Source organism: Coccomyxa subellipsoidea, assembly GCF_000258705.1.
Source record: "Coccomyxa subellipsoidea C-169, whole genome shotgun sequence".
NCBI classification, from domain to species: domain Eukaryota; kingdom Viridiplantae; phylum Chlorophyta; class Trebouxiophyceae; family Coccomyxaceae; genus Coccomyxa; species Coccomyxa subellipsoidea.
In genome coordinates, this window is record NW_005178019.1 from 487,023 (window position 1) to 510,105 (window position 23,083).

Genomic DNA, 23,083 nt, shown 5'->3' on the forward strand with positions numbered 1-23,083 from the left:
CCCTTTGTGCCCTAAAACGGGGCAGCATGCGGCTTTGCAGCCTGGAAAGGAACCCATGAAAGCGCTGCAGCTGAAAGGAAGGTACTTGCTGCCACGGAGAAGAGGACTGCACGGCTGTCCTCTTGTCTCTGCTGTACTCGTGCCAAGATCTTGTCCACTTGATGTTCAGGTCTTGGCAGGTTCTCACCCAAAAAAAAAGCAATACTTAATAAATGGCAAATTTCTGCTGTGTGGTAAGATGTCAATCTGAAAAAATTTATCCATTTGAAGCGATGCAATGGATAAGGTATGACAGCCTCCAATGGAGGCAACTGTTCACTCACAAGATCAAGGGTCTCATATGTAATCCTTTGGACCCCTCACGCCACAGACCTACAAAGGGGGGCAATCACTTCCATGAAATGCAAGGCAGGGACGCTTGAAGACAGTCTACGGGCCAGTCAGTCACTTTGTGTTCCAAAGCACAAGAGATGGCAAAAAAATTCAATCTGCGCCAGGGCGAGATATTTCAAATGTGACACACCTTGAGGGATGGTGTCAGGGGAATGGCGCCATCGGGGCTGCGCAGAATGGAGAGCAGCTGCTGAGGGATTCTTGCAGCATCGCCGCCGGATAGAGACATTGCCAGTGGCATGGGCATCGCCAGCTCAGCGCACGCCTCTGCACAGGCAGCCTCCACTTCCTGCACAGGGGGAATGATAAGAGGAGTCAACAGGGATTGATAAAGCCCTGACTCACCAAAGACATGTCCATGTCCTCCTTGGAAGCAATTAGCATGCCCTCAGCACTTGTCACATTTTTAAGGCCCTCTCTCCCAAGGTTTTTAACCGCATCAAGCCTACACATACCTAGTACGGGGATATTAGAAATGCGAATAAACTCACCGGTGACATGCCGAGGTCATCCTTTGCAGCAAGCAGCACGCAAGGCAGCGCATCACCGGCAGCCGCCGCCGTCCGATGCAGAAGCTGCATGGCGGTTCGCAGCGAATTCAAATTCGAACAGTCGAATATGAAAAGCGCTGCGTCAGCCTCTGCCAGATCTGGCGCTCCCGGGGCGTTGCCTGTTCTGGAAAGCACATCCTCGGCCGCGCCCTCTCCGACCTCTCGCATTATCAGCGTCGCCGCCGGCTCAACGCCCCCTGCGCGCGGCGCAAACCCCTTCACACAAATATATTTAGAGTTTAATGTTTAGGTCACAAATCCCTCAACCCTAAATATAGAGCAGGGGACTCGTAATTCAACAATTCAACTTGAATTGGAGTGCCCTGGCTGCTTCACCCCTGCTCAGCGATCCTTCATTGGGGCAAGACGCAAACAATGTGCAGCACTGGCCTTCATATATATCGCTGCGGTCTGTATGCGGACCCTGTCACAGCGCGGGATTTAGGCGGGGCAAATCTTGAGATGCAGCAATGGCAGCTATGCTGAATGCAGACTGTACGATACCTTTCCTTTCCACTGCTGCAGCTACAAGCTGAGGATCACTCAGTCAATACTTTGCAGCATTTCGTCCGCGGTTTGGCAGAGGCTTATGGTACAGATTGATCTTTGAGTTGGTAATTTCTGCGATGGTCATGTGATATGCTCAAAGGTTCTTGCAGGCACGATACCTTCTCGGTCGCTGGAAGCAGTCTGCAGGACAGCGGAGATGCTCTGGGGGCCGGCAGTAGCACGCGCGGCGGCGGGCCGGCCGCGGTCGCTGCCCGAGGCCGGGCTGGCGACTGCCCGCGCGGGCAGCTGAGGAGCTGCCCGGGTGGGCAGCTCGCCCTGCCCGACAATTGCCCGCATCAGGCTGCTCTTGCCGGACTCCTCCCCGCCCATCACCAGAATCTGTGCAAGAAATAACGTGTTCACTCCTTTTGCCTGCTATCCCTGTAGCATCTTATGGAACCATGCCGGTGCTAACATGCACAGCCCTGAATTCATCACCAGAACTTGCATGTGAAGGGACCGTTGTCAGTAAAACCTGTAGCATTCTTTGCAGAGACGCAGACAGTAAATGCGTGCAGTAACCTGAACCCGCCTTGGACAGTTCCCTTTTGAGGAACGTATCCTTGCATGACTTCAGACAATGCCAAAAGACAGGGATGAGGGGCAGAGGGAGCAGGCAGAGCAATGATCCCTCTGAAGCAAGTTATCTTGAAAGTTTCTCTCACCCTCATCCCTCACCTACAAATACCATCTGGATTGCTGTGTTTGTTCTAATTTGCCTTGCCGACACAGCTCCCTACACAGCACAGGCAGGGGCCAGGACAGCATCAGACAAAAGTGGCATGAACGGGTGGGCACCTGAAACACGGTGCGGCCGGGCGCGTCGGATTTGCGCTCGGCGCGGCGCGGGCGGCTGATGCAGAAGAGCGGTGCCGGGTCCCCTCGGTGCCCCAGCAACAAGCAGTGCTCCAGCGTCGCGCGGGGGTCCACCGCGGTAGTGAACGCCCACCGAGACAGGAACCCACGCCTGGTCAAGGAAAATTTGGACAATTTCAAGATAAATCTAAGAAAACTAGAATTGATACAAGTCTCTGTTGTAGCAGTACAAACATGTGGCAATTGCGCCTTGTGATGGAGGCGTTGCGACAACACGATGCAACCCACACCGCCTGCTGTGCTCGGCCTGTCATAAAAGCAGTACAGGTCTTCTTGTGCAGGGTGTAATGGGAATCTAAGATTTTGAATGAGAGTTTCTCTCACTCCTAGGGTTCCATTACCTCTGCTCAGAGTTCATTTTACCCTGACACTTCAACCAATGATGAGAATGAGTTTGAATTACGCGCCTGGTCAGGCCGTCGCGCCCCCCGGTGCCCCCCTCTCCCTCCACCAGCAGGCCCTCGTATTCCGGACCCTCCCAGGGCCTGCGCATGTCAGGGGAAGTATCAGGGTTCTGCTCTTTGGACAGCAGGTGCGGACTGATCTTGTCCCGCTTTGCTCTGCTTCCCTACCACTGCTGTCTCTCTTGCAAACGTTACACGGCGATGCACTCCGATGGGTTGCAGCCTAGATAGGAGAATCCACAACAGAATGCAAGGACTCCAGCCTGCGATGGTGCTTGTTTGAGGATCGCTTGCCTTCTTTTGCTCGACACACCTGCCACGCTGCGCCATGCATCTCAGGGATCATCACAAAACACAGCAAGGAGGATGTGGCAAACTGCCCGTTTGCACTGCGACTACTTTTGGACCATCCTTGGCAATCTTTATCGCAGGGTGTATCAGTTGGGGTTAATTCGAGCATGCACCTGGATGGCGCGCATGCAAACATGTCGTCCTGTTCCGCGGGTGACAGGCGGCCGTCGCCGTCCTTGTCAAATTGCGCGAACCGCTGCTCCAAAAAGTCAACGCCCTCCCGCGTCAGCTCCACCACCTGCAGAAATTTACACAGCTGAAGAAAAATTTCTAGCTTTCTCACGGTTTCAACCAGCTTCTTTAACACACCGCAGATTTTTTTAAATCCCGCCTCCAATCTATGACTTGTCACTGGACTTCCTTAAATGCACCATCTCCCCGTAATCCCCTCGAGATAGTGCTCCGTACTAGGTACGGCCCGTTTTCCGCCCTCGCAGTACGCGGTGAGACAGAATACTCGTAGTACAGTTTTCTGAAGTACTCCTGTAAAGATGTACAAAGGAACATGCCACTCGCAGAGAGCCTGCAAAGGTGCCAGGATGTTGCACTTTATACTGCAGTCTGTATTGCATGGCGGTCCCTGACACCGGAATTGAGGTGCAGCCGCAAGGCTGAAACTCAAAGGAGTGTATGGGGCCTCAAACAAGCGCAGTCGCTCTCCCACAAGGTTGTCCACGTCAGCTGACAAGCTGATAGACAAGTGAGCTGAAGGTTGTCCTCGCCAGAGGCTCAGATTCAGTACCATGTCTCTTGGGAATGTGACCACCAGCTCATGTGTGTACCTTGACAAATGCTGTGCATCTCTACAAGCTCTGATTGGTATAAATATCTTGCAACAACCCCATGTTGGTCAGGCAAGTACTCAATGCAAGAAAATCAGCTGAATTATGCACATGCAGGTGCACTCAGGCCTCACATCTGCAAAATGGACGCACCCCCAAGACAGATGCACACCATGGGGCTTGCAATGCAATCCTGGATTTGAGTTGGAAAGTGAACCACCAAAGGGAAATGCAATTGCAACTTGCCTGGTCGGGTGAGCGCTGGAAACTGATCACCCCCAGGGCCTCTTCGGAGAGCTGCAGCTCATTGTTGTACCCAAATTTGCGCAGGACCGCCCAGGTAGTCTCCAGCCTCCCCCGCTCGATGAACAGCGCGTGCAGAAAAAGGAAGCCCGGCAGCGTCAGCCCGTTGTTGCTCACACCCTGCCGCAGCACATACCGTACATATTTAAAAAGGGTCAATCAAAAACCCTGATATCAACCCTATCCCTATCCCCTAGGCCGAGGTAAGAAATTAAAAAAGTTGGGCGTTCATGAATAGGAAGCGTCAGCACGTTGTTGCTCACGCCCAGTTGCAGCACAGAGACCATGAAAAACTAACCCCATCCCTAAACCCCAAACCAAGGGCACCCAGGAATACGCCCCGCAGCGTCAGCCATTTGTTGCTTCACGAGGCCTTTCTGTGATACCCCTTGATCACGGGCATGAATTGACTAAACTCACTATACGCCTTCTGTTCAGGGCAACAATGCCAGCCATAGCTGAACCACAGCATTCACTGCAGCAAAGGAAATCCACCTGTGGCATCTTCTGGGCCACCACTTTCTTGACCCCTGCCAGCTCCTCAGGCTGCAGCGGTGCTGAGAAGCACTGCACCTGGAAATCATTCAGCTCTGCGTCGTTCAGCGTCCCGTCCTGCAATTCAAATTCACAATGTCAGATCTGAACACCCCAGGAGTGCTAGCAGGGCCAGCAAGCTGCCATTTATGCAGTCAAGACCAATGTGCATGCCTGTACATCATGCAGGCTCATTGGCAAGCTGCAGAATCATAAAACATGTTGGCGCATCAGGCAAGTGCAATAGTTGATGACCCCACGTTCAAGATCTCACCAATCAAGGACTTAATGCCAAGCACATAGTGGGGCATACTTTGCATCCTTGCTTGCTTCCTTGGACTCCAATGATGCACGAACTTCCTGATGGCGCACATGATGTGGAAACTGCATATTGCACGAGCGCAGTACATTTGGGAGCATAGAGGGGGGATGCTCGCACCCTGTCATTGTCGCACATGGCAAAAATGCGCATGAGAGCCTTGATGCACAGCGGACGTAGCGCGCCGACGCCATTGTGAGCGTGGACATCAAAGAGGGGCGCCACTGGGTGCACTACAGCCTTCACAGCATAGTAGAACACCTCGCTGACAAAGATGAGGTTCTTGGCTGAGCAGTCCAGGCAGGACTCGATCTCCTTGCACTTTGCCAGCACTGGTACCACCACCTGCATGCGGACATTCACAGTAATGACATCAGGAAAATGGCATCCCTGATAGTTTCTACCATAAAAAGCACGAAGCACCATGCCTGACAAGCAAATATAATTTTGCTAAATGATCGCAAGGCTGCAGTGGAATTCATAGCTACTGACCTGCTGCATGTTCTGGTCCTGTGGCCTCAGATCGCTCTTGCATCCCACCAGGAGAAGGGGCACCTTCACACCAAGACGTTGCAGCTCCGGCACCCACACTTCTGTGATTCGATTGAGAGTGCGAGGATTCCCTGTGTTGAGGAAAGCGAGACTCAAAATGGATATGATACAAAGTACTGATCAAGCATTGTAGCTTTGGAAGGGCCTCACTTACAAAAATAGCACAATTTACGCAAATGCAGACACAAGTAACTAAAGAAGTGACTGGGAGTACAACTTCTCCCCCTCACCTGTGTCATACGCCAGGATGATCACATCAGAGTTCAGGCACGCCAATTCCAGAGCTGGCTTGTCTTCTGGACGCGATGATGTATCTGTGATGATCAGTGGAACACCTTCTGGTGTCGCATCAGCACCTAATCTTGTCGCTGGAAGCAGAGGCGGTGGGTTATCAGGAAAAGACTCAGTAGCTGCTGCTGTGATGAGGGATGTCTTTCCCACTTGAGAGTCACCAATCACACACACCCTCACTGCCTTCCCAGGCTTCATATTGGGCAACGACGATCAAGTTTATCAACTCAAGTCTCTTGTTTTGTTTGATGCAAACGACTTTGACAGGATCAATGCATGGGCATGAGTGCATATGTAGCCTTTTCAGGCTCACCTTGAAAATTTGCTGAACCTACCTTGGCGAAGGCTAGCAGTGACAAAAGAAGCCTAGCCCTCTACGTTTAAGATCACAGGCATGCAGCTCGTTTCGCGTATTTCTGAGCATTCATCAATTCTCGTTCTCGCATTTGAGATGGCTCGTTCAGTCGTTGTTAGGATTTTTCCTTTGCAGACCTGCGCCGGAGTGTTTGGGCTGTCGAGACAGCAACGAGCAGTCAATTGTTAGACGCTAAGAAGAAAGCAAGTTTGCGTTATTTATAACGTTTTAGACATGTCGACGTTGTCAAGTAGGTGATGTCAACACAGGTGTCATCCTGATACAAGCTGAAAAGAGCTGCAAATGTGCAGTACTGAAGCTATATATCGTGTCATTTCGATGCGCCCAAAAGCTTGAGGCAATACTTCAGCCAAGGCATTGTGTGACTCTTCAATTGTTCAGTCAAGATCTGCTAGGACTTCACCAGCCTTTCAACGGCGGTAACATTGAATGCCAGTATCAATAACATTATTGTGGTCAATCCGGTGGCTTCAAGCGCATAAATCAACGAGTCCAGGAAGAGCTGAGAGTTGTAGCATCGGCATCGTTGCTTCAACTCCATAAATATGGACTTTGGGAACTCCATCCAGAAAAATAGAGATGCATCACAGAATCCAAGGTAGCACACAGCCGAGTGTAACCGTGTTGACATCATGATTCATGATCAATGTTGCAGTGGAGAGACTAATATTATTATAACGGTCGATAATAATTCCACAGCTCAGCATGCCGGAAAGACTGTATTGAGAATATATGTTTAGAGTCTATGACCCATGCTCTACACATGCATGCCCATGCCCGGCAAAAGCACACTGCACCTGGCATCATGAAGAGTCTTCATTGAAGACATGATGTCTGGTGCAATTACTCAGTGCTGGCTGCGCCAGGATACATAGTTGCACGACACGGCTGGTCAAAATTTGGGAGCGCGTTTGGGAACGCTCGCGACACCGCGACACCGCGGCACGCGTGTCGAAACCTGAGGACGTTAGTAACCATGTAATCAAGGGATGACTACAGGTTACTAAGGCTGACGGAACCTCAAAAAGCTGTTTCCGGACCCGACAACGCATCAAAACACATCGGAATTGTCTCTAAACACCTTTATAAGCGTACTATATGTGTTTGGGGTGTTGTTGGATCATTTCCCGGCGTCCAAGCGGCCAAAAACGGTCAGAAACGGTTGAACGTAACCCTTACGTAACCCTGTGTCGGAGCGGTGTCGGAAATGGCCAAAATCTCGACACGCGTTTGGGAACGTTCCCGACACTCCGACACCGACACCCCGTGTCAGGTGTCGTGCAACTATGCCAGGATATGCTGCAACAGTCCTAACTTTGGTGCCCGCCCAGCCCTCATGCATGTTAGCAATCCTCTTTCTCTTGTGTTTGCTCATGCCATGCCATGCACTGCATGCATATATACATAATGCACAGCCACTGCGGCAGCAAGGCCTATAGCTATCTCTTACAATGCTGCACAGAAGTGATTACGAATAATTGTAAGATTCCGATCGCAATACTATCTGATATTAAAGAGGAGCCGCCAGCCACTGAGTGTGGCATCGCATGCAGCAGACTTATTCAGTCAACCTCACGCGTATGCATTGCCTCACCCAGAAATCACCTGGCATGATGAGCAACCTGAAATATCTTGGTGAACTCTCATTATTTCTGTTGCCCACTGAACTGCAGTAGAAGTGCTGCACATGCAAAAAGGGAACGCCAGCCACATGGCAGGCCTTCAGCGCTGTTGAGCCACAGTCACAGATGACCCCCCAACTCAGACCCATCTCTATGCCCAGGCGCCACCCTTTCAGGCCCCTTTGAATGTATAAAAACCCTTTCATGCAAAGTGTGTCCCTGTCCTTTTCCCACCAAGCCACCCTGTGACCCCCAGCCGGCTGCTGCCAGCTGCGCCACGTAAGCCTTCACCTCTACATCCGGTTTTGAATTCGAATACAAGCACACACTACCCTGTCACACACAATACGGGGCTGTCTCCGAACATTGCTAACAACCGGGCAGTGTGTCAAACCACCTGAAACCTCCATCCTGCCAAGTATCAGCATGCAAAGCAAAAGCACTACAAAGACAGATTTGCAACCAATTCAGATGGTGTCCCTTCTAAGAGACCTGAAGCATGCTGATCAATCGAGATTGTGGGTTCTGGAGCCACTCCACTAAGAAAGAATACAGCACACCAAAGAAGAGAGGAGTCTCTTGCAAGCTCTCTCTCATTCGCGCATGGAGATATGAGAATGAATGAACCGCAGCGAAAGAAAGAGCACACTGGAAAAACTCAACTCCCTAGTAACCAGGCGACTGCCTCGAGTGTCATTCTATTTCAGTGCATTTGGGTTTCCCCTACTTGGGTCGCACTCAGAACACTTGTTGAATGCACTTCTGACACTCTCTCCTCAATTCCCTTGCACTCCGGATGTTTCCGTACCCTCTGAACCTCTGCGAAAAAATGCCTGCACGGGTCACTAGGCCAGGTGGCATTGAGACTGACTCATGCCTGAGTACGGTTAGTCAGCCCCGCTTTGTAAGCTCCGGTCCGTGCCAAAACTGGCAGCTGACAACTTGGCAACCAGGATGTTCGGCAGGGTTCTTCTGTTTCACGACAGTACTCTGAATCAAAATAAAAGGGCAATTTACGCCGCACCAGTCATTTTTTCCTGTGCTGCAAGGGACTCCAAAACCCAGGCAAAGCACGTCTCAATGGGACTTAAGGCGCTCTCTGCCCACCTCTGCAGCAGTATTCCTACTATCGGGGACTTTTGCGCTGAAACAAGGCTCTGTAATTGATGACTTATAGACCTGTAATAATGACTCGCCAGGCCCTGCAGCCCAGCCGCCTCTCCTGGATGCCAGAATGAAGTCCGAATTCGAATTTCGAAAAGATCGGAGAGAAGAAGGGCAAATGCTCGCAGGGCCCGGCTCAGAAGCAGGCACAAAATCACAGTATGAAAAAACAGGGGGAAAGCTCTCAGCGCTGCAAAGAGGGAGCAACAAGCCCTGGCTGATCCGGGCAGCGGCCGCGGCGTCTCACCGGCCATCGGCGCTCGGATAGCTTCTGTGGGTCTTGTGCTGACAGGACTCACTCTCTAGGCGCAACTATTGCGCTGCTGACTCAGCGTTGAGTCACCGCTGACTCATCAAATGCGCGCTCTGTCGCGGGGCGTTCCTGGCTCCCGGTCCCGCGCCGGCCGCGCGCCGTCGACAGGTATTCACCCCTGGGCCCTCGCAATAATCCCCCCAGACTTGTCGCTATGCGCCCCTCCGCCATGCTGTCTTGCCCCGTTTCAGAGGGCGTCCCAGCCGGCTGCTGCCTCGCAGAAACTGCCCTGTCCACCGCCAAGTCGGCCGGTGATGCTTTGAACACAAGAGGGCGCCGGCCGTGCGGAGAAGAGCGCGCGCTGACTGCTGCGCTGACTGGATGCTGACTAAGACGGCGGTCTCCCCCCCCTCAGCCCACAGGAATGGGCCTCCTGCAGGGGCCTCCCTGCCCTCCTCTAGAGAAGGCCTAGGCTGCACGACCACGTGCAGTGCTCCGGTTTTGCCGCAGGCAACGTCCGGAAGGATCCAAAGGAAAAGTGCTGCCAAGTGTCTGCCTGCCTGAAGTTACGGGCCAAGCAGTGGTCACAAGGGCAGCGGTGCGATGCCCCCCGGCGGAGGACCCCGCGGCGCGTAGGGTCCCGTGTGCGGCGGGGAGGGGCCCCCACGCGGCGGCCGCGGGGGCCCCGGCGGTGGCGGGGCGGGGGGACCCGCCATGATGTCATCGAACTCGGCTGACTTGGACAGCACGATCTCCATCTTTGCTTTGGGCAGCCCGCTGGCAGGCAGCTCGGGCTCGCCAGGCAGCTGGTACAGCCCAGTCCGGATCTCTGCGCAGCACAGCATTCCCCTCAGTATTGCTGTCCTTATTACACGCTTTCCTGCGAAAAGGCAAGCTACGTCCTGCAGACAATTGTCTGCTTCCAGTCAGTATACCGGTATAGGTAAAGTGCGTATTGCTAGTCTTGCGCGCTGTTCCTGCCAGAGGCAAGGTGCGTCTGGAGATCAGCTGCAGGTGAAGGTTGCCACAACTCCTTCCCCTTGATGGACTCGCCAGATTCTATGCAATGGCTGCTACGACAAAGCATGACCACACCAGCAGTTGCTACTGATCTCCATTGCCTGAGACCGAATCAAAATCCCAGAGAAACCTGACAGCAGATCATACGCACTCCGTTTCTCTTCTAGACTACAAATGTCGATAGAGCAAGACAAGCCACAATCTCACTGGAGAAATCAGCTAACCGAGTTCGCAGCTGGGTGCATCTGGTGCCGGGCCAGTAGGGCAATTCCTTCCGGGCTAATGCAGGTCTTCAATCGAAACAATGTAAGGGAACGGAATATACGGGGGCTCACTTATTTCAGTCGCCCAGCGGTTGGCCTTCAAAATCTCCGCAAGGTTGACCATCATGGGGATTGCTGCAAGCCACACAGCCAAAGTCAACATCAGCTGCAGTATTCTCACTCACTTATAAACCGGCAGCACCTGATCAAACCCCTGGCTGCTTGAAGGCCGTTTCCGTGGAAAACATCTTGCAATGACCCCCACAATGCATGCTTTCTGCAAATGGATCTTCAGCTGTTGAGGTATGAGCATCAATAGGATTTCAAGGCAAGCATCCCAGTTGTTGTTGGCTCATTGTTGAAATGCAACTGCCCTGCGGGAATTGTCCAAGCAAGTATTGCAGTAATGTGGCCAAGGGATGGGGGCTGTGTCTTACCAAGGCCAATCGCTGACAGTTGCACCTGTCCATGCTCCTGCAGAAACCTCTGCATGAACCACAGAAGGTGTTCAGCAATGCTTATACAAAATCAAAGGAGGATCCTCCTCTCCATCTGCCATGGGTGCTGTTTTGCTGGTCTGAGAACGTCCACGAAAACAGCAACTCCATGCTCTGTTGTCAGGCCAAGGATAAGCAACCATGTAGATACTTCACAGATACATGTGACAGAACATGCAAGCTGCCATTGCCATTTCTTAGTTAGAGTTATGTGCAACAGCGCTCGTGGTGACAACAAAGCGAGGACGCGTGTGTACCTTTGCCAGCTCCACATAGAAATGTAGCGGCTTCTTGGTGGCCGACACCTGGACCCTGATGCACCGGAGAATAAGTCTCAGGAAAAACCCAATACAACGTGACGAGCGTCGATGCCAAAGGACTGCTCACGGCCGTCCACGTCAAGGGACAGAAGTAGCCAGAAGACACGACTGCTTGGTCCAGTTTGGAAAATATACAAATATACACTTCCGGCAGGGTGCATGTGATTCTTGCTCACCTTGCAGGGTGTTCTTGCTGGTCGTCCATTCAATAGAACCAGCATGGACACTCGCTGCAGGCGTCTGCAGAGCAGGCAGCGATGTCTCGGCTCTCCACAACCAACCCATCCATTCTGAGGGTGGCCCCACATGTCCTGGACAAGAGGATAAACACGCAAAAGTAAATAAACAGAGAGGCCGTCACATGACACATGAAGGGCGAAAGCAAATATTTGGTGCTCGGCACAGCCAGTGAAAGGGATTTGAAATCGTTCTCGACATTCCCAAAACACATTCGGCTGAATTCTGGGGGCACTGCACATTTCGCGCTCACCGCCTCGCCGTCATCCTTCTCCGCCAACTCGATCCTCACAAAACGTAAAGACCTTCTGACGCCGCAGAGAGGTCACCAATACTCCAAAATTAAGTTACTGGCCCTATCAGGACGTCTTTATGAGTCCGTGCGCTATAAAATTGGCTCCTTGGGAACACCTAATCTGCTATGCTAGGGTTTTGGAAGGGCTGAATGGGTGACAAACTGCCGCTGACTGGAACAATTCCCTGGAGCCCTGCTGGATTGATGAACTTTATGCACTTCTCTCCAAATGATGTCAACTGGTGCACTTGAGGGGTAAATCTCGCTGCGTGAGCCAGCTGTAACAAGACCAAGATAAAGCTGGTCGTGCCTGCTTGCCTTCGAGAGATTGACGGCAAGCATATTTGTGAACAGATGACGCGGTACTTCTCGGAGAACGGTCAGTGAGTCTTGGACATTCAAAATGCAACTGTTAACATTTCCATTCTTTAAGGCAACATAGGAACCAGTGCTCTTGGTCGGTTCCCGCTGTGATGTTTCTAGTGCTGAGATTACGTTGCGATTTTCTTCACATACATACCTAGCAAGGCAAGTTTGACGATGCGGGGGTAAACATCAGCCCTTCTTTGTGTAAGGGGTGGATCTGTCTTGACAGGCTAAGTCGAGATGCAACAACTCTGAATCTGTACCAATACAATGATGGGTGAGACCACGGCTGCAACTCTGCTCGTTAAGGATGCATCGATCCCAATGCATCATCATCTGCCTTATATATATTTCACAAATCGTCCATTCAGCTGGGTCAACATACATTTTTTCCGCATTGAGGTTTCGAGAAGTCCTTGCATCTTGTTATGTAGACTCACTCCTGACGTTTGCACATGTGAACAAACACCTGCACCACTGTTGATTGAATACTTGCTGTGCTGGACGCAGTCAATTGCGATGCACTGCTGAAAATTGCAAAGGTGCATCGACCTGCGTCCCAATCAGATGGGCCAGTGAAGGCTGGGCCCAGAGTATGGACCGGCCAACCAGGACCAATTCAGTGGAGGGCAAACAAGGGGGTTTCAGAGTCACGTGTTGCATAGAAGATATTCGGAGCAGTGGATATCAGCCTGATATTATCAGGTGAGACAGATGGAGTCTACTGCACCCTCACAGAATCTAAACCACGGAGTACCCACAGAGATGCCACTCGAGCACTCCTGCTAAGAGCACCAAAGTCCCAGCAGCGAAGGGGCTACTACTTTACTGTGGAGACCTTTCTCACCCTCGTCCTGATATTTCGAAAGCCAGATATCGTTGGGTTTTGAGTGGGCAGATGGATATTCACAGACGCTTCTGACGTGGTCGTTATTTCTCCTCCAGATTCCAGCAGATGGCCATGGGGAATCTTAGCAAGAAGTCATGGACTTTTTGTCTGCATTCACAGAACAGGCAGCTGCAAGGACACATCAGTGGGATGAACGCTCGAAGGGGCTTTTCTACCTACGCTAGTGACATCTGCAGCCCAGGAGCACACTACTCGTCTGAATTCCAATCTTCCATTTTTGTGTCAACCCCAGTGTTCACATGTGGCTTTCACTATTGATAATTGTACAGAGATCAGCTCCCAGGGCAGCCGCTGTATGCAAAATGGTGCGCAGGTGAAATGCAACATTTTCAGCGAGGCCTCCTAGGACTGACTCACAGTCAGCAGTCCGAGCCAGACAGGGATCCCTTGAGGGAGGATTTTGCAGCGCACATCAAAAACACAATAGAGTATAGCGAAGACCCGAGCTTGTCATTATGACTCATGCATGTCACTCACCAGTGACTAATCCCCGCGCAGCCGCAAGGAGTATCTCTTGACATGGGTTTTAAGGCGTTCCCGTTTGGGCTCTGCGGCATGTTTGGGGCGATTGGCAACTTATGTAATTCGCAGGGTGTGACCAGACATATTACTAGAAGCGCTATTCTGGTTGCCTTAGTCATCATGTGTCACAATACCCACTGATTAATTTTTTAATGCACAGCCGTGGGGAGGGGGGGGCGGCCGCGAGCGGCGCAGCATGATCCGCGCGGAGTTGATATCCAAGACCGGCATTGCTATTTTCGCCGGGCTGTGCCTCGGCAGCTTCTTTGCCGTCATCGTCGCCACAAGTTCCCACGATCATGAGCAGGACCGCACGACAACCTAGCTATGGAAGAGTTTTGAATATAGCGCCAGTGACCAGGGTCTGTCCCCCCGAGATTGGGCTCATATTTCTTACGTCTAGGACATGTCTCTGCACATGACTCTGGTCCATCCAGACTTGTTTGTGCATTGGTAGCCAAATCTACTGGGTGATCTCCCTGGGATTGCCCAGAGGAAGTGCTGTGCGGGCAGCCCAAAAATAATGCTTAGGCACTGCCAGTGTCAAACCCGCTAGCGACCCCTGGGGTGGGCTGGGGGCATTATTACAAGCAGGATGGGGCGAGCCTCCAAGATTGAAGAGCCTCCCTTCTGAGAGCTGATGCACATGCTATATGCTCATTTGGGAGCTTCAGCGTTAACTCTAGAGATCTCCAGCTGTAAAACCCTGTGACATCTTGCTTTTGCATCAATCATCCAGACCTCTTCCTGAGCTCAAGCAGCACCCGTTGCCGCTGCTTTTCAATGCATCATGCTTGTGGCATGATGCCACGTACAGTGTGCATGCGCATGCCCATGATTGCAATAGGCGCATCCTCAGTTGGTTGCTAGTAGCCCATCAGCTTGAGCGTTGGGGCCTGAGAACTACAGATCAGCTTGAAACAGACATTCCCTAGCCATGGCCCACGCCACAGAAGGAGAGTTGCATGTTGGTGCACTGCAAGTGTGCGTGCAAGTGTATGCCATGTGCACAATTTATAATCACAAAGAAGCCTTCTGAGCACAAGTGGGTGCCAACCGTTGGCGTGACGCCCAATGCTGACTAGGTTGCCCGTGCACTTGTTGCGCAACAAGCATTCCTAGCTTCAAGCTTGAAGTTCACTTTGAAGCATTTGTTGTAGGCCTTACGGCATCCCGGGTATGCTCATCTCAGTAGGCTACCAACAGCTTGTCACCACGGTGGTGGCACCACTACTAGTAGTGAGAATCATTTGGGGTTTATAGCAATGTTTTCACCTTTGATATATTGACACAGCGCCACAAGCATTTTGGGTCCAAGTAGCCTATAATTATTTATAATATTATAATTAGAATGTGATACGGGTTCGCCTCAATGATTACAATATGATTGATCTATTACAAGTGGGGTGCATCATGCATATGATATCATATGATGCGCAATCCTCGCTTTTTTGCTAGTAGCATGGCATGCCAATGACAGGCGGCCAGTCCCCCCCCGGTTCCGTGGCGGGTCCCCCCGCTCAAGGGGACTTGGGGCGTAACTCCTCAATCTCCGGGGTGGATCCCAGGAGGTGGGGCGCGCCCGGTGGCGGCCGGCCGCCGCTGCTCACATGCGGCCGGCCCGCCTCGTCAGCAAACTGCGCAGCGTACGTCTGTGCACAACACATCCGAATCAGTCTCTCAGGATGAAGCCAACAAAGAGCCTGCACTGCGAGTTGTTTCCCTGCCTGCTAAGAACACAGTTGCAAGAGGCTCCAAGAAGAGCAGCAGCTTTGCGCTGCGTGCGCAGACGCACGCAGACGCACGCCAAACATAAGTGAGTCCAACAGCTCCCACGAATACAAAGACATGTTGTACAATGAGCAGCCTGCACTGTGACTCTTTGGACTGCCTACTAAGACTACAGCTGCATGGAGCTCCCATAAGAGTAGCAGCCCTGCGCTGCAGACCTCTGTGCAGGCAATGCAAGTCACACAAGCACATCCCCTTTCTTCGTACAATAATTAAACATCTGAAGGCCTCCATGCATTCGCTGTAGACACTTAAGAGGACAAGGTCCACTTGTCAACAAGAGCCTGCCTCGGCGCCTGCCAATGGTTTGCATGCATTGGGCTGCATGGGACCTTTGTCCCCTTGTGATTTGGGAGCACACAAGAAATGGAAGCCACTGCGAGCGCCCGGCAGGAAGGGTAGCATCGCAGTTTGTACGCAATGCGGCAAGCGCGCAGACACACAAGACAGCTGGCTCAGGAATGGTGCTCATACTAGAATCCGCACCCCTGGCGGTGCAAGAATCGTTTCAAAGCAGCTTATAGGGGTCTTCCTGATTCCAAAAAATGCCAGGGTCATGCTCCATAGGATTGCGCTTGTCAAGGTTTCTGTCGAATCACGTCTCAAGGATTCAATGGGGCATACATTTTGGGAGATAGGGTCTTGATTATCAACCCTTTCTGGCCACAAGTAATTACTTTTTGCGGGTAATACAACCCCACTGTAAAGTTTAGGGTGACCGGTACGGGTACTATCAAATGGAACCAAGATTCATTTGACCAGAAAATTCTGCGCGTTGGTTCGAATTAAACCACATGTTCCACCACTTGTATGAGCCCCCGTCTATTCCTTTGACTTTTAGCCTTGCAGCTTGCTGCTGCTGCTGCTCCTACAAGCAGCAGCAAGCGCAGCACGAGGGGGGAGGGGATCCTCCAGGGGGAGGGAATCCTGCCAGGGAACGGCCCCCGCACCTGCGCGCCGAAGTTTGAGCCGGTGAGATCGTTGCCCACAGTGACCCAGCCGGGGCGGATGTTGTGATCCTCCCCAAACAGCTCCAGCCGCCGACGGCCCTGGAGCACACATAGGGTTAAGGGGAACAAAATACCCTACCAAGAAACAAACAGGGCATGCATCTTCGTTCCCATGTCTGCTGCTGCCCAAGAAACACAAGTCACCAAACCCAGACCAGGATAACTTCGACATCCCTATGGTTGGTACCTTCGGGCTCAATCACATCTCCAATGCCTGATCATCATGATGCTGAAATTGGGGATTTTTGCAAGCCTTGAGGGTGCTGACCATTGCAGACTCCCCGATAGTTGACACGGCATGTGGGCGGCAATCAAGGGATGCGGTGTCACAATCATCACACTCATTCCAACACATGCTGTTTCCAGGTCAATGCAGCGCACAAAAGCACTTCTGCCTCCACGAACACCCCCAAACATGGCGACAGCATCCTAGAAACCAGCAAAGCTGCATGCAGCAGTTGCCAATTGGAAGATGGATCAGGCGCGCCAGGGACAAGTGATCAATGAGGGCAAAAACTATAACTGGACCCATTTCCACACCCTGAACCCTGAATCCGTATCCCCTAAACCATTTGACCCTGAGGGTATCAGGAGCATCGCCAAGGGGCGCGCACCAGCGAAAAGTGCTCGATGAGGGAATAGGTCTCGTCGGGCTTGCGCGTGGATCCGAAAGCCGGCTCCTCTGCCACGATAATGTCGGTGTCCACGTTGGCGTGGATCACATGCGCGTCCTGGCTGCGCCGCACCGTGCCCTTGATCCCCATCAGGCAGTGCTCCTGCGAGAGCGGATCAGTCATGGGTGGGTAATAAGGTGGTTATGAAGGAGCAGTGCTCACGCGCGTAAACGACAAGGTCTGTGATAGGTCACCAGGTGATTTCCGCCTTGATAGCAAGGATACAGGTATGCCGTGGACCCAGGGTGGAGGAAGAACAAGACCCCAACAGGCAGTGCTCCTGCGAAATTTAGTAGAGAGTGACCAAACCTTTGCATGCTTTCAGAGTCCGAATTATGCATGTATTAGATGGGTGTTCCACCGAATGATGCCCCTGGCGTGCTCAAGGTGCAGTATGACCCAGACTTTCTGGGACTTCAGGTGAGGCACAGCGCTTCACACACCAATGCTGTCACGTCAGGGCATAACTTTTGGGGCGCTCAAGGGTTTTCGAGTTGTATTAGGGGGGACTATGGGCCTTAGCCAGGCTTCCCACCCTGGTGTGCTGTAGGACGACATGCATGTCCCGGCCCTGAGACCTTCATGTATCCCAGGGTCAATATGCCGTCAGGGGTCAGTGACATTATCATCAGACAGCGTGGGTAACCACCTTGGTGTGCTGTAAGACGGCGTGCGCGTCCTGTCGGGCGGCCACCTTCCGCGCGGCCTGCGCGTTGGTCTTGATCCAGCAGATGTCCTCGCAGCGTCTGAAGCCCCACTTCTTCAGGCAGTGCCGCCCGGCGTCCAGCCCCTCCGCGCTGCCGCACCTGTGAATTTGGACTCAAATTGTAATAAATTCAAATTCAAATTGTAGTCCACAGGAGTGTTTCGGCAATCATTGATCCCACCTGCAGTTACGATGAAAGACACTGCTCTCTCTGTCCGCAGCCCACAGAGTGGTGGATCAGGCCGGTTCAATGTCAGTCCCTTGGGATTCAAGAATCCTTTGGCATTTTAGGTGTTGGGGCCATCTCTGCTGTCAAGACACCAGACCTGTTGCTTTTTGGGATGTATTGGTTGCAAAGATACTTTGATGCATACGGCAAGGGCAGGGATGGTAACCTGAGGCAAGGCCGAAAATCCTCTGTAAATGAAGATTGCCAATTATGCGGGCATGAAAATAACAGGTGAATCGTCCCAGGGTGTATCCACGCACCAGAGGAAGACGAAGGAGGGAACGTCGACGATGGCCTCGATCTCCAGCTTCATTATGTCCTGCCAGGGCCAGGAGGGAACGTCGATGCCGGGCGCGCGGCGGGCGTACTCCTCCCAGGGTGGATCCACCAGGACGACGTCAAACTTGGTGCCAAACGTTGCCACGCTCAGCTTCAGCTCGCGCAGGTCCGCCTGCAGAGTATAAACTAGCCATCAGAATTTCGAAGCCATCCTATCTTACCGGTTATTGATCTCTGGATGAGAGGACATGACCTGTCCCCATTTCCACTGATACAAACTCTCATACAGGTCAGAGAGCAGTCAAGTGCTGACAGGCTTGGAATATGCGCCAGCACACCGGGAATGTGGCATTCTCCTCTCAGTGCAGCTTTGTCCCCGAGCAAGTAGTCATCGGCATTGCTTACAGAGCTCCGCGTGACAGTGATCAAGAGCTGTGAGTACAAGAGTGCTTACGTTGAGGTAGTAGGGCGGCGTTGCCTTCTGGGCGACCAGGTCGTCCTTGCGCTGTATGAGCTCTCTCATTTTTGGGTACTCCTCATAACGATCCATCTGCACAGCCCCAGAAGATATTAACCCAAGTAGTAGAGGCCATTTTGTGAGGCAACTTTGAGGCTAATTAAGTAGCATATTAATGGGTCCATCTGAGCAGGGACCAGAACATATCTCAGCGCCAGCAATCCAGAATAACGTGTGTAGCTGCTGCAAAGCAAAAGGCATGCCAGACTGAGAGCCCACAAGCTGCCCATCCAGCAGCATGCTCGTGCTGCAGAAAAGAGCTGAAGAGCGCCTTGATATCTAAGCTCGGGCATTAGACACTTGCAAAGGTCCTGGTACTGGTATGGTACCAGGTATGGTACCAATGGTGTGGTATGTATATGGTATATTAGAATAAGCAGCGCATTTCACTCCAATTCTAGGATGCTGCGTACTCTGAAGTGCATACCAATGAGAATTTACTTGGCATAAATTGGGTCATGTGAGAGTCAGTGATATAAGCAATGCATCCACAGTGCCAATGGTACTTCCGATCCTAAAATGTAGCCCTCATTATTGACCCTTGATCCTTTTGGCAGTGGAGGGAATGTTTCATACCAGCTGCACGTCTCTCAGGAAGTTCTGCGGCCGCTCGCCGGTGTCGACAAAGTGCTGGCAGTAGTCATTCTGCTCCCCCCGGGACGGCCCGGTGGAGAGGGGGCCCCCGCCGCGGCGGCCGGAGGACCCCCCTCTGCCGCGGCCATCGAAGCGCCCTCGGGACCCCCCCCTGCCCGGTGTGAATTCCCCGTTCTGCGCCTCCCCCGGCCCTTAACACCAATGTGCAAGGATTCTCACATCTCCCCCTTTCCACTAGCTTGTCTACCAAGTACTTGCAACACATCAAAAAACTGCACCCAGCTGGTGTGTAGTCTGAATGCAGCGATTTGGAATTTGACAAAGTGATTATGGGAATTTGTTGTAGCCATCTGTCTTGAGAATTTGCAAGCATCCTAGGCATGGCATAAGCGCTGATGTGCAGTACCAGGACTGGCGTTCAACAGACACGAGTGACAGCAGGAGACCTGCAACAGCGCACTGATCAAGTTTCAAACAATTATACAATCTAATCTGATCATCAGGGAAGCTCACCGCCGAAGCTGTCAAAACCAAAGGCCAGTCCGTTGCCGTCGCCCATACGGTGCAGATCCCCACCCTGCGGCGGGCCCCCCATCGGTGGCAGCCGGGGTCCACCCATCGGCCCCCCCATGGGCCTTGCGCCTGCAGTGCAGCAGCTGTTGTGAATACATCCAGCAGCGATGAAGTTGTTAATCATATTTTAACATTTAAGAGAGCTGTTGGGAGCCACCTAAGGCTTGTGGGTCTTGTGGGCAGTCTGTCGCTGCCCATCTTCATATCACAAACTTCTAGTGTGTGATTTCCTTGCACCATCCCTTACAGACAGCAAAAATTAACGAGAATTGTTCGCATGTCATCAGTGTCAGCAGATCTGCAGCACACACTTGGGAGACTACAGAGGAATATGAAAATTGCGGCATTCAAGTGGTATTTTTGGTGGGCTGGAATACAAGAAAAATCCAAGTGCAGTGAAAACGTGCAGGTGCTTGGAATGGAATGAGGGACGTTCAGGGACTGTACGGGAATTTGAAAAATTGCACCTGGGAAGGGGGAGCCGAGGCCTTGCATGGGGTCCCCCATCATCATGCCGGGGGGGCCCGGCAGATTCTCCATCATTCCCTGCCCGCCGCCCATAAACATCGGCTCCGCCTGGCCTGCACGCAGATACACTTGCCACGTCACCCCACACCTGAACACCCGCGCCCTTGCAAGTCTGTTTTTCTCTGGACCCTCGGGCCTCCGGTGACCCTCCGATGACTGGGGCAATGTCATCATGAACATCTACCATTTCACGTTGTCTTTTCCAACAGCTGCAGTCACTGCAACAGTGGTTCCCCAGTAGACCTGACAGGGCCCTTCATCTACTGATTGCGCCACGCCGTATGAGCCACAGCTACTGCAAGCTGTACCAAGCACCAACTTGTCTGGCGCCTCCTGGTAACAGGGTCCTGCAATTGCTGTTCAAGAGCACAAGATGCACTGTATTGCATCAAGCGTCATGCGGCACCAAAATTCCCATGCCTTTGACAGAATAAGATGCTGGCACTTTGAGATCGTTCCTTGCTATTGAACTGCAAGAGATGCAGTATATTGGATCGGGCGCCATGCGGCACCCAAGTTTCCAGGCCTCCTGATATATAGGATGGTGGTTCTCACAAATCTGCCCTCGCTGTTGAAGTGCCAGTGATGCAGTGTATTGCATCGAGCGTAAAGCAGCACCCAAATCTCACGATGCGGGCACCTCAAGCTCTGCCCTTGCTGTTCAACTGCCACTGATGCAGTGTGTTGCAGGAGGTGAGAGGCCGCACCCATCTCCATCATCATGGGCCCACTGCCATCCAGGCCACCGCTCATGCCAAAGGAGCCGAAGGGTGCCCCCCGGCCTGGCATCCCCCTCCCCTGGAAACCCCCTGCAAACGCACGCTTCCCCTCCGTGACTACATTTTTCTTTAATTCAAGGTGTGCACATGATAGGCTGAACATATGATGGTCAGCAATGGTGCTGCACCAGGGGTTATGTTGTGTGCAGATGGAATGATGAACATATGGTAGTCAGCAATTGCGCTGCAAGAGCGGGCAACTACTGTGAACTGATGGGCTGGGAAGAGCTTCAAGCTGGGTGCAAGGTGCTCGTTGCAACCTTACATTGCATATACGGTAACAGAATACACACAGGTGCATTTTGTTGCTCTCAGAAGATGAGGCAATCAATAAATTTGGCTTCAGAAGGCGTTTGGTAGTAAAGCACCTCGGCCTCCACCCAAGAAACCTCTGCTACCCCCTCCCCTCTTCATTGGGCAGTCACGCGCAAAATGTCCAAGCTGCACGCACCAAAAAAAACCCTCAGACACCTGACAGAAGAGAAAAGCAAAAGAATGAAGAAACAGCACATCTTGGCCGGCTAGAGCAGCAGTGATGGGTAAGATCATCTGGACAAACCTGGCCGCAGACGAAGCACTCCCCAGCTCTGCCTGACCGGCTGTGATCATTCTGTTGTCCATCGTTCCCCATGATCCTCCCTTCAAAGGCACAGGATTCCTCAACGACTAAAGAATGCAACTCGATACGGGGTGCCATGGTTTGTAATGGTCATACTATTCATAATAAAGTCAATCAAAGATCACCTGGTCTTAAATGGTTGTTTCAATCTTACATGTCAATATCGAATTGTATATGTTTATCAGATAACAGTCTGAGCACCAGATCAACATGGTTTCAGGAAAATTTCAATCTTGGCAATGACTACCCGTTCACCAACTCGGACTGACAACATACAACGCACCAACCGAATCTTATGTCCCAATCTGGCTGCTTTGGCGTAAATGTCTGGAGTGATGCCAAGTTTCCTTCTGACCAAGAAAAGGTTCTCCCTGTACTCAAGGGGAATATAGAAACAGCCCAGCTTCACTTTTAAATTGAAAGCCGAAGCAGTCTTTGCAACACCAGTTGGCCTGCCCACGCCTGTGCTCTTTGGGAAAGTTCCCAGATCTTACTTGTATCCCAAGCACGCCTGGCGCTGCGGCATTCCTGCGCGACTTCACCCTGCACGAGAGCTGCAGTATGTGAGTCAGATTCTGATCGGATCTAGAAAGCCCTTGCTTATTTAGCTAGCTAGGCATTGCCTGGCATGCAGCTCTCCTGAATGTGTAATACTCGCACTCTGTACGCGCCTCTACTCACGGAGGGGCTGCTGGCGGGCAGCATGTGTTTTCCAGAGTTGGTTTTGGCAAGTACACCTTCACAATTCTGGTGCAGTAGTGCGGACTCTTGATCCTCCAATGTTGTACATATTACGCGTTTTGTAGCAAAGAAGCCTCCTGTCACAGAGCACGGTCTTCCAACTCTATTCAAGCTTAGAATCTGGGAGAACCAGTTGCCCTCCAAGCAGCTGTAGCACCAATCGCGATCGTGCAAGTATCCCATGGGAATCTGGCCAAGACTTTACTAGGAGTCCTCAGTGATGTCAATGCTCCATTGTGTGTCCACAAGATTTGCACTTGGGCATGCACAAAATGCAGGCCTCAGTGGGTCAC

General features: G+C 52.0%; 5 protein-coding genes across 5 annotated transcripts; 2 read left to right on the forward strand and 3 right to left on the reverse strand.

Moving 5' to 3' along the window:
• Positions 1 to 508: 508 nt before the first annotated feature.
• Positions 509 to 6,103, reverse strand: COCSUDRAFT_38657 (hypothetical protein; the record flags this gene model as incomplete). Its single annotated transcript, XM_005642864.1, has 9 exons — positions 509 to 682; positions 885 to 1,160; positions 2,292 to 2,460; positions 3,238 to 3,362; positions 4,153 to 4,329; positions 4,705 to 4,821; positions 5,183 to 5,407; positions 5,555 to 5,685; positions 5,845 to 6,103. The coding sequence occupies 9 exons, from the start codon at positions 6,101 to 6,103 to the stop codon at positions 509 to 511; spliced, it is 1,653 nt and encodes a 550-aa protein (XP_005642921.1).
• A 1,908-nt stretch (positions 6,104 to 8,011) lies between these two features.
• COCSUDRAFT_34554 (hypothetical protein) lies at positions 8,012 to 8,956 on the forward strand. The gene has a single exon (XM_005642865.1). It carries the CDS (start codon positions 8,525 to 8,527, stop codon positions 8,750 to 8,752), a length of 228 nt encoding a protein of 75 aa, XP_005642922.1. The 5' UTR covers positions 8,012 to 8,524; the 3' UTR covers positions 8,753 to 8,956.
• A 348-nt stretch (positions 8,957 to 9,304) lies between these two features.
• Positions 9,305 to 12,034, reverse strand: COCSUDRAFT_34555 (hypothetical protein). The gene is made up of 7 exons (XM_005642866.1): positions 11,911 to 12,034; positions 11,597 to 11,731; positions 11,358 to 11,412; positions 11,041 to 11,089; positions 10,676 to 10,738; positions 10,017 to 10,149; positions 9,305 to 9,979 (listed from the first exon to the last, which is right to left on the reverse strand). The coding sequence occupies exons 2-7, from the start codon at positions 11,623 to 11,625 to the stop codon at positions 9,778 to 9,780; spliced, it is 531 nt and encodes a 176-aa protein (XP_005642923.1). The 5' UTR covers positions 11,626 to 11,731; positions 11,911 to 12,034; the 3' UTR covers positions 9,305 to 9,777.
• A 1,489-nt stretch (positions 12,035 to 13,523) lies between these two features.
• On the forward strand, positions 13,524 to 14,075 carry COCSUDRAFT_60345 (hypothetical protein; the record flags this gene model as incomplete). Its single annotated transcript, XM_005642867.1, has 2 exons — positions 13,524 to 13,541; positions 13,911 to 14,075. The coding sequence occupies 2 exons, from the start codon at positions 13,524 to 13,526 to the stop codon at positions 14,073 to 14,075; spliced, it is 183 nt and encodes a 60-aa protein (XP_005642924.1).
• Positions 14,076 to 17,853: 3,778 nt separating this feature from the next.
• Positions 17,854 to 18,617, reverse strand: COCSUDRAFT_20697 (hypothetical protein; the record flags this gene model as incomplete). Its single annotated transcript, XM_005642868.1, has 2 exons — positions 17,854 to 18,031; positions 18,421 to 18,617. Coding segments are annotated over 2 exons (375 nt in total), but the record flags the coding sequence as incomplete, so codon positions are not given.
• Positions 18,618 to 23,083: the final 4,466 nt, after the last annotated feature.

Bases quoted from the DNA above. Each gene is read 5' to 3' on its own strand.
- COCSUDRAFT_34554 (XM_005642865.1), top strand. From the start codon at position 8,525: ATGAACCGCAGCGAAAGAAAGAGCACACTGGAAAAACTCAACTCCCTA.
- COCSUDRAFT_34555 (XM_005642866.1), bottom strand. From the start codon at position 11,625: ATGGACGACCAGCAAGAACACCCTGCAAG. The intron at 10,150-10,675 runs GTGAGCCCCCGT...TGTGCTGCGCAG, and splicing joins CCGCTGGGCGACTGAAATAA to AGATCCGGACTGGGCTGTAC. The intron at 9,980-10,016 runs GCCACCGCCGGG...CCGCGTGGGGGC, and splicing joins ATGGCGGGTCCCCCCGCCCC to CCCTCCCCGCCGCACACGGG.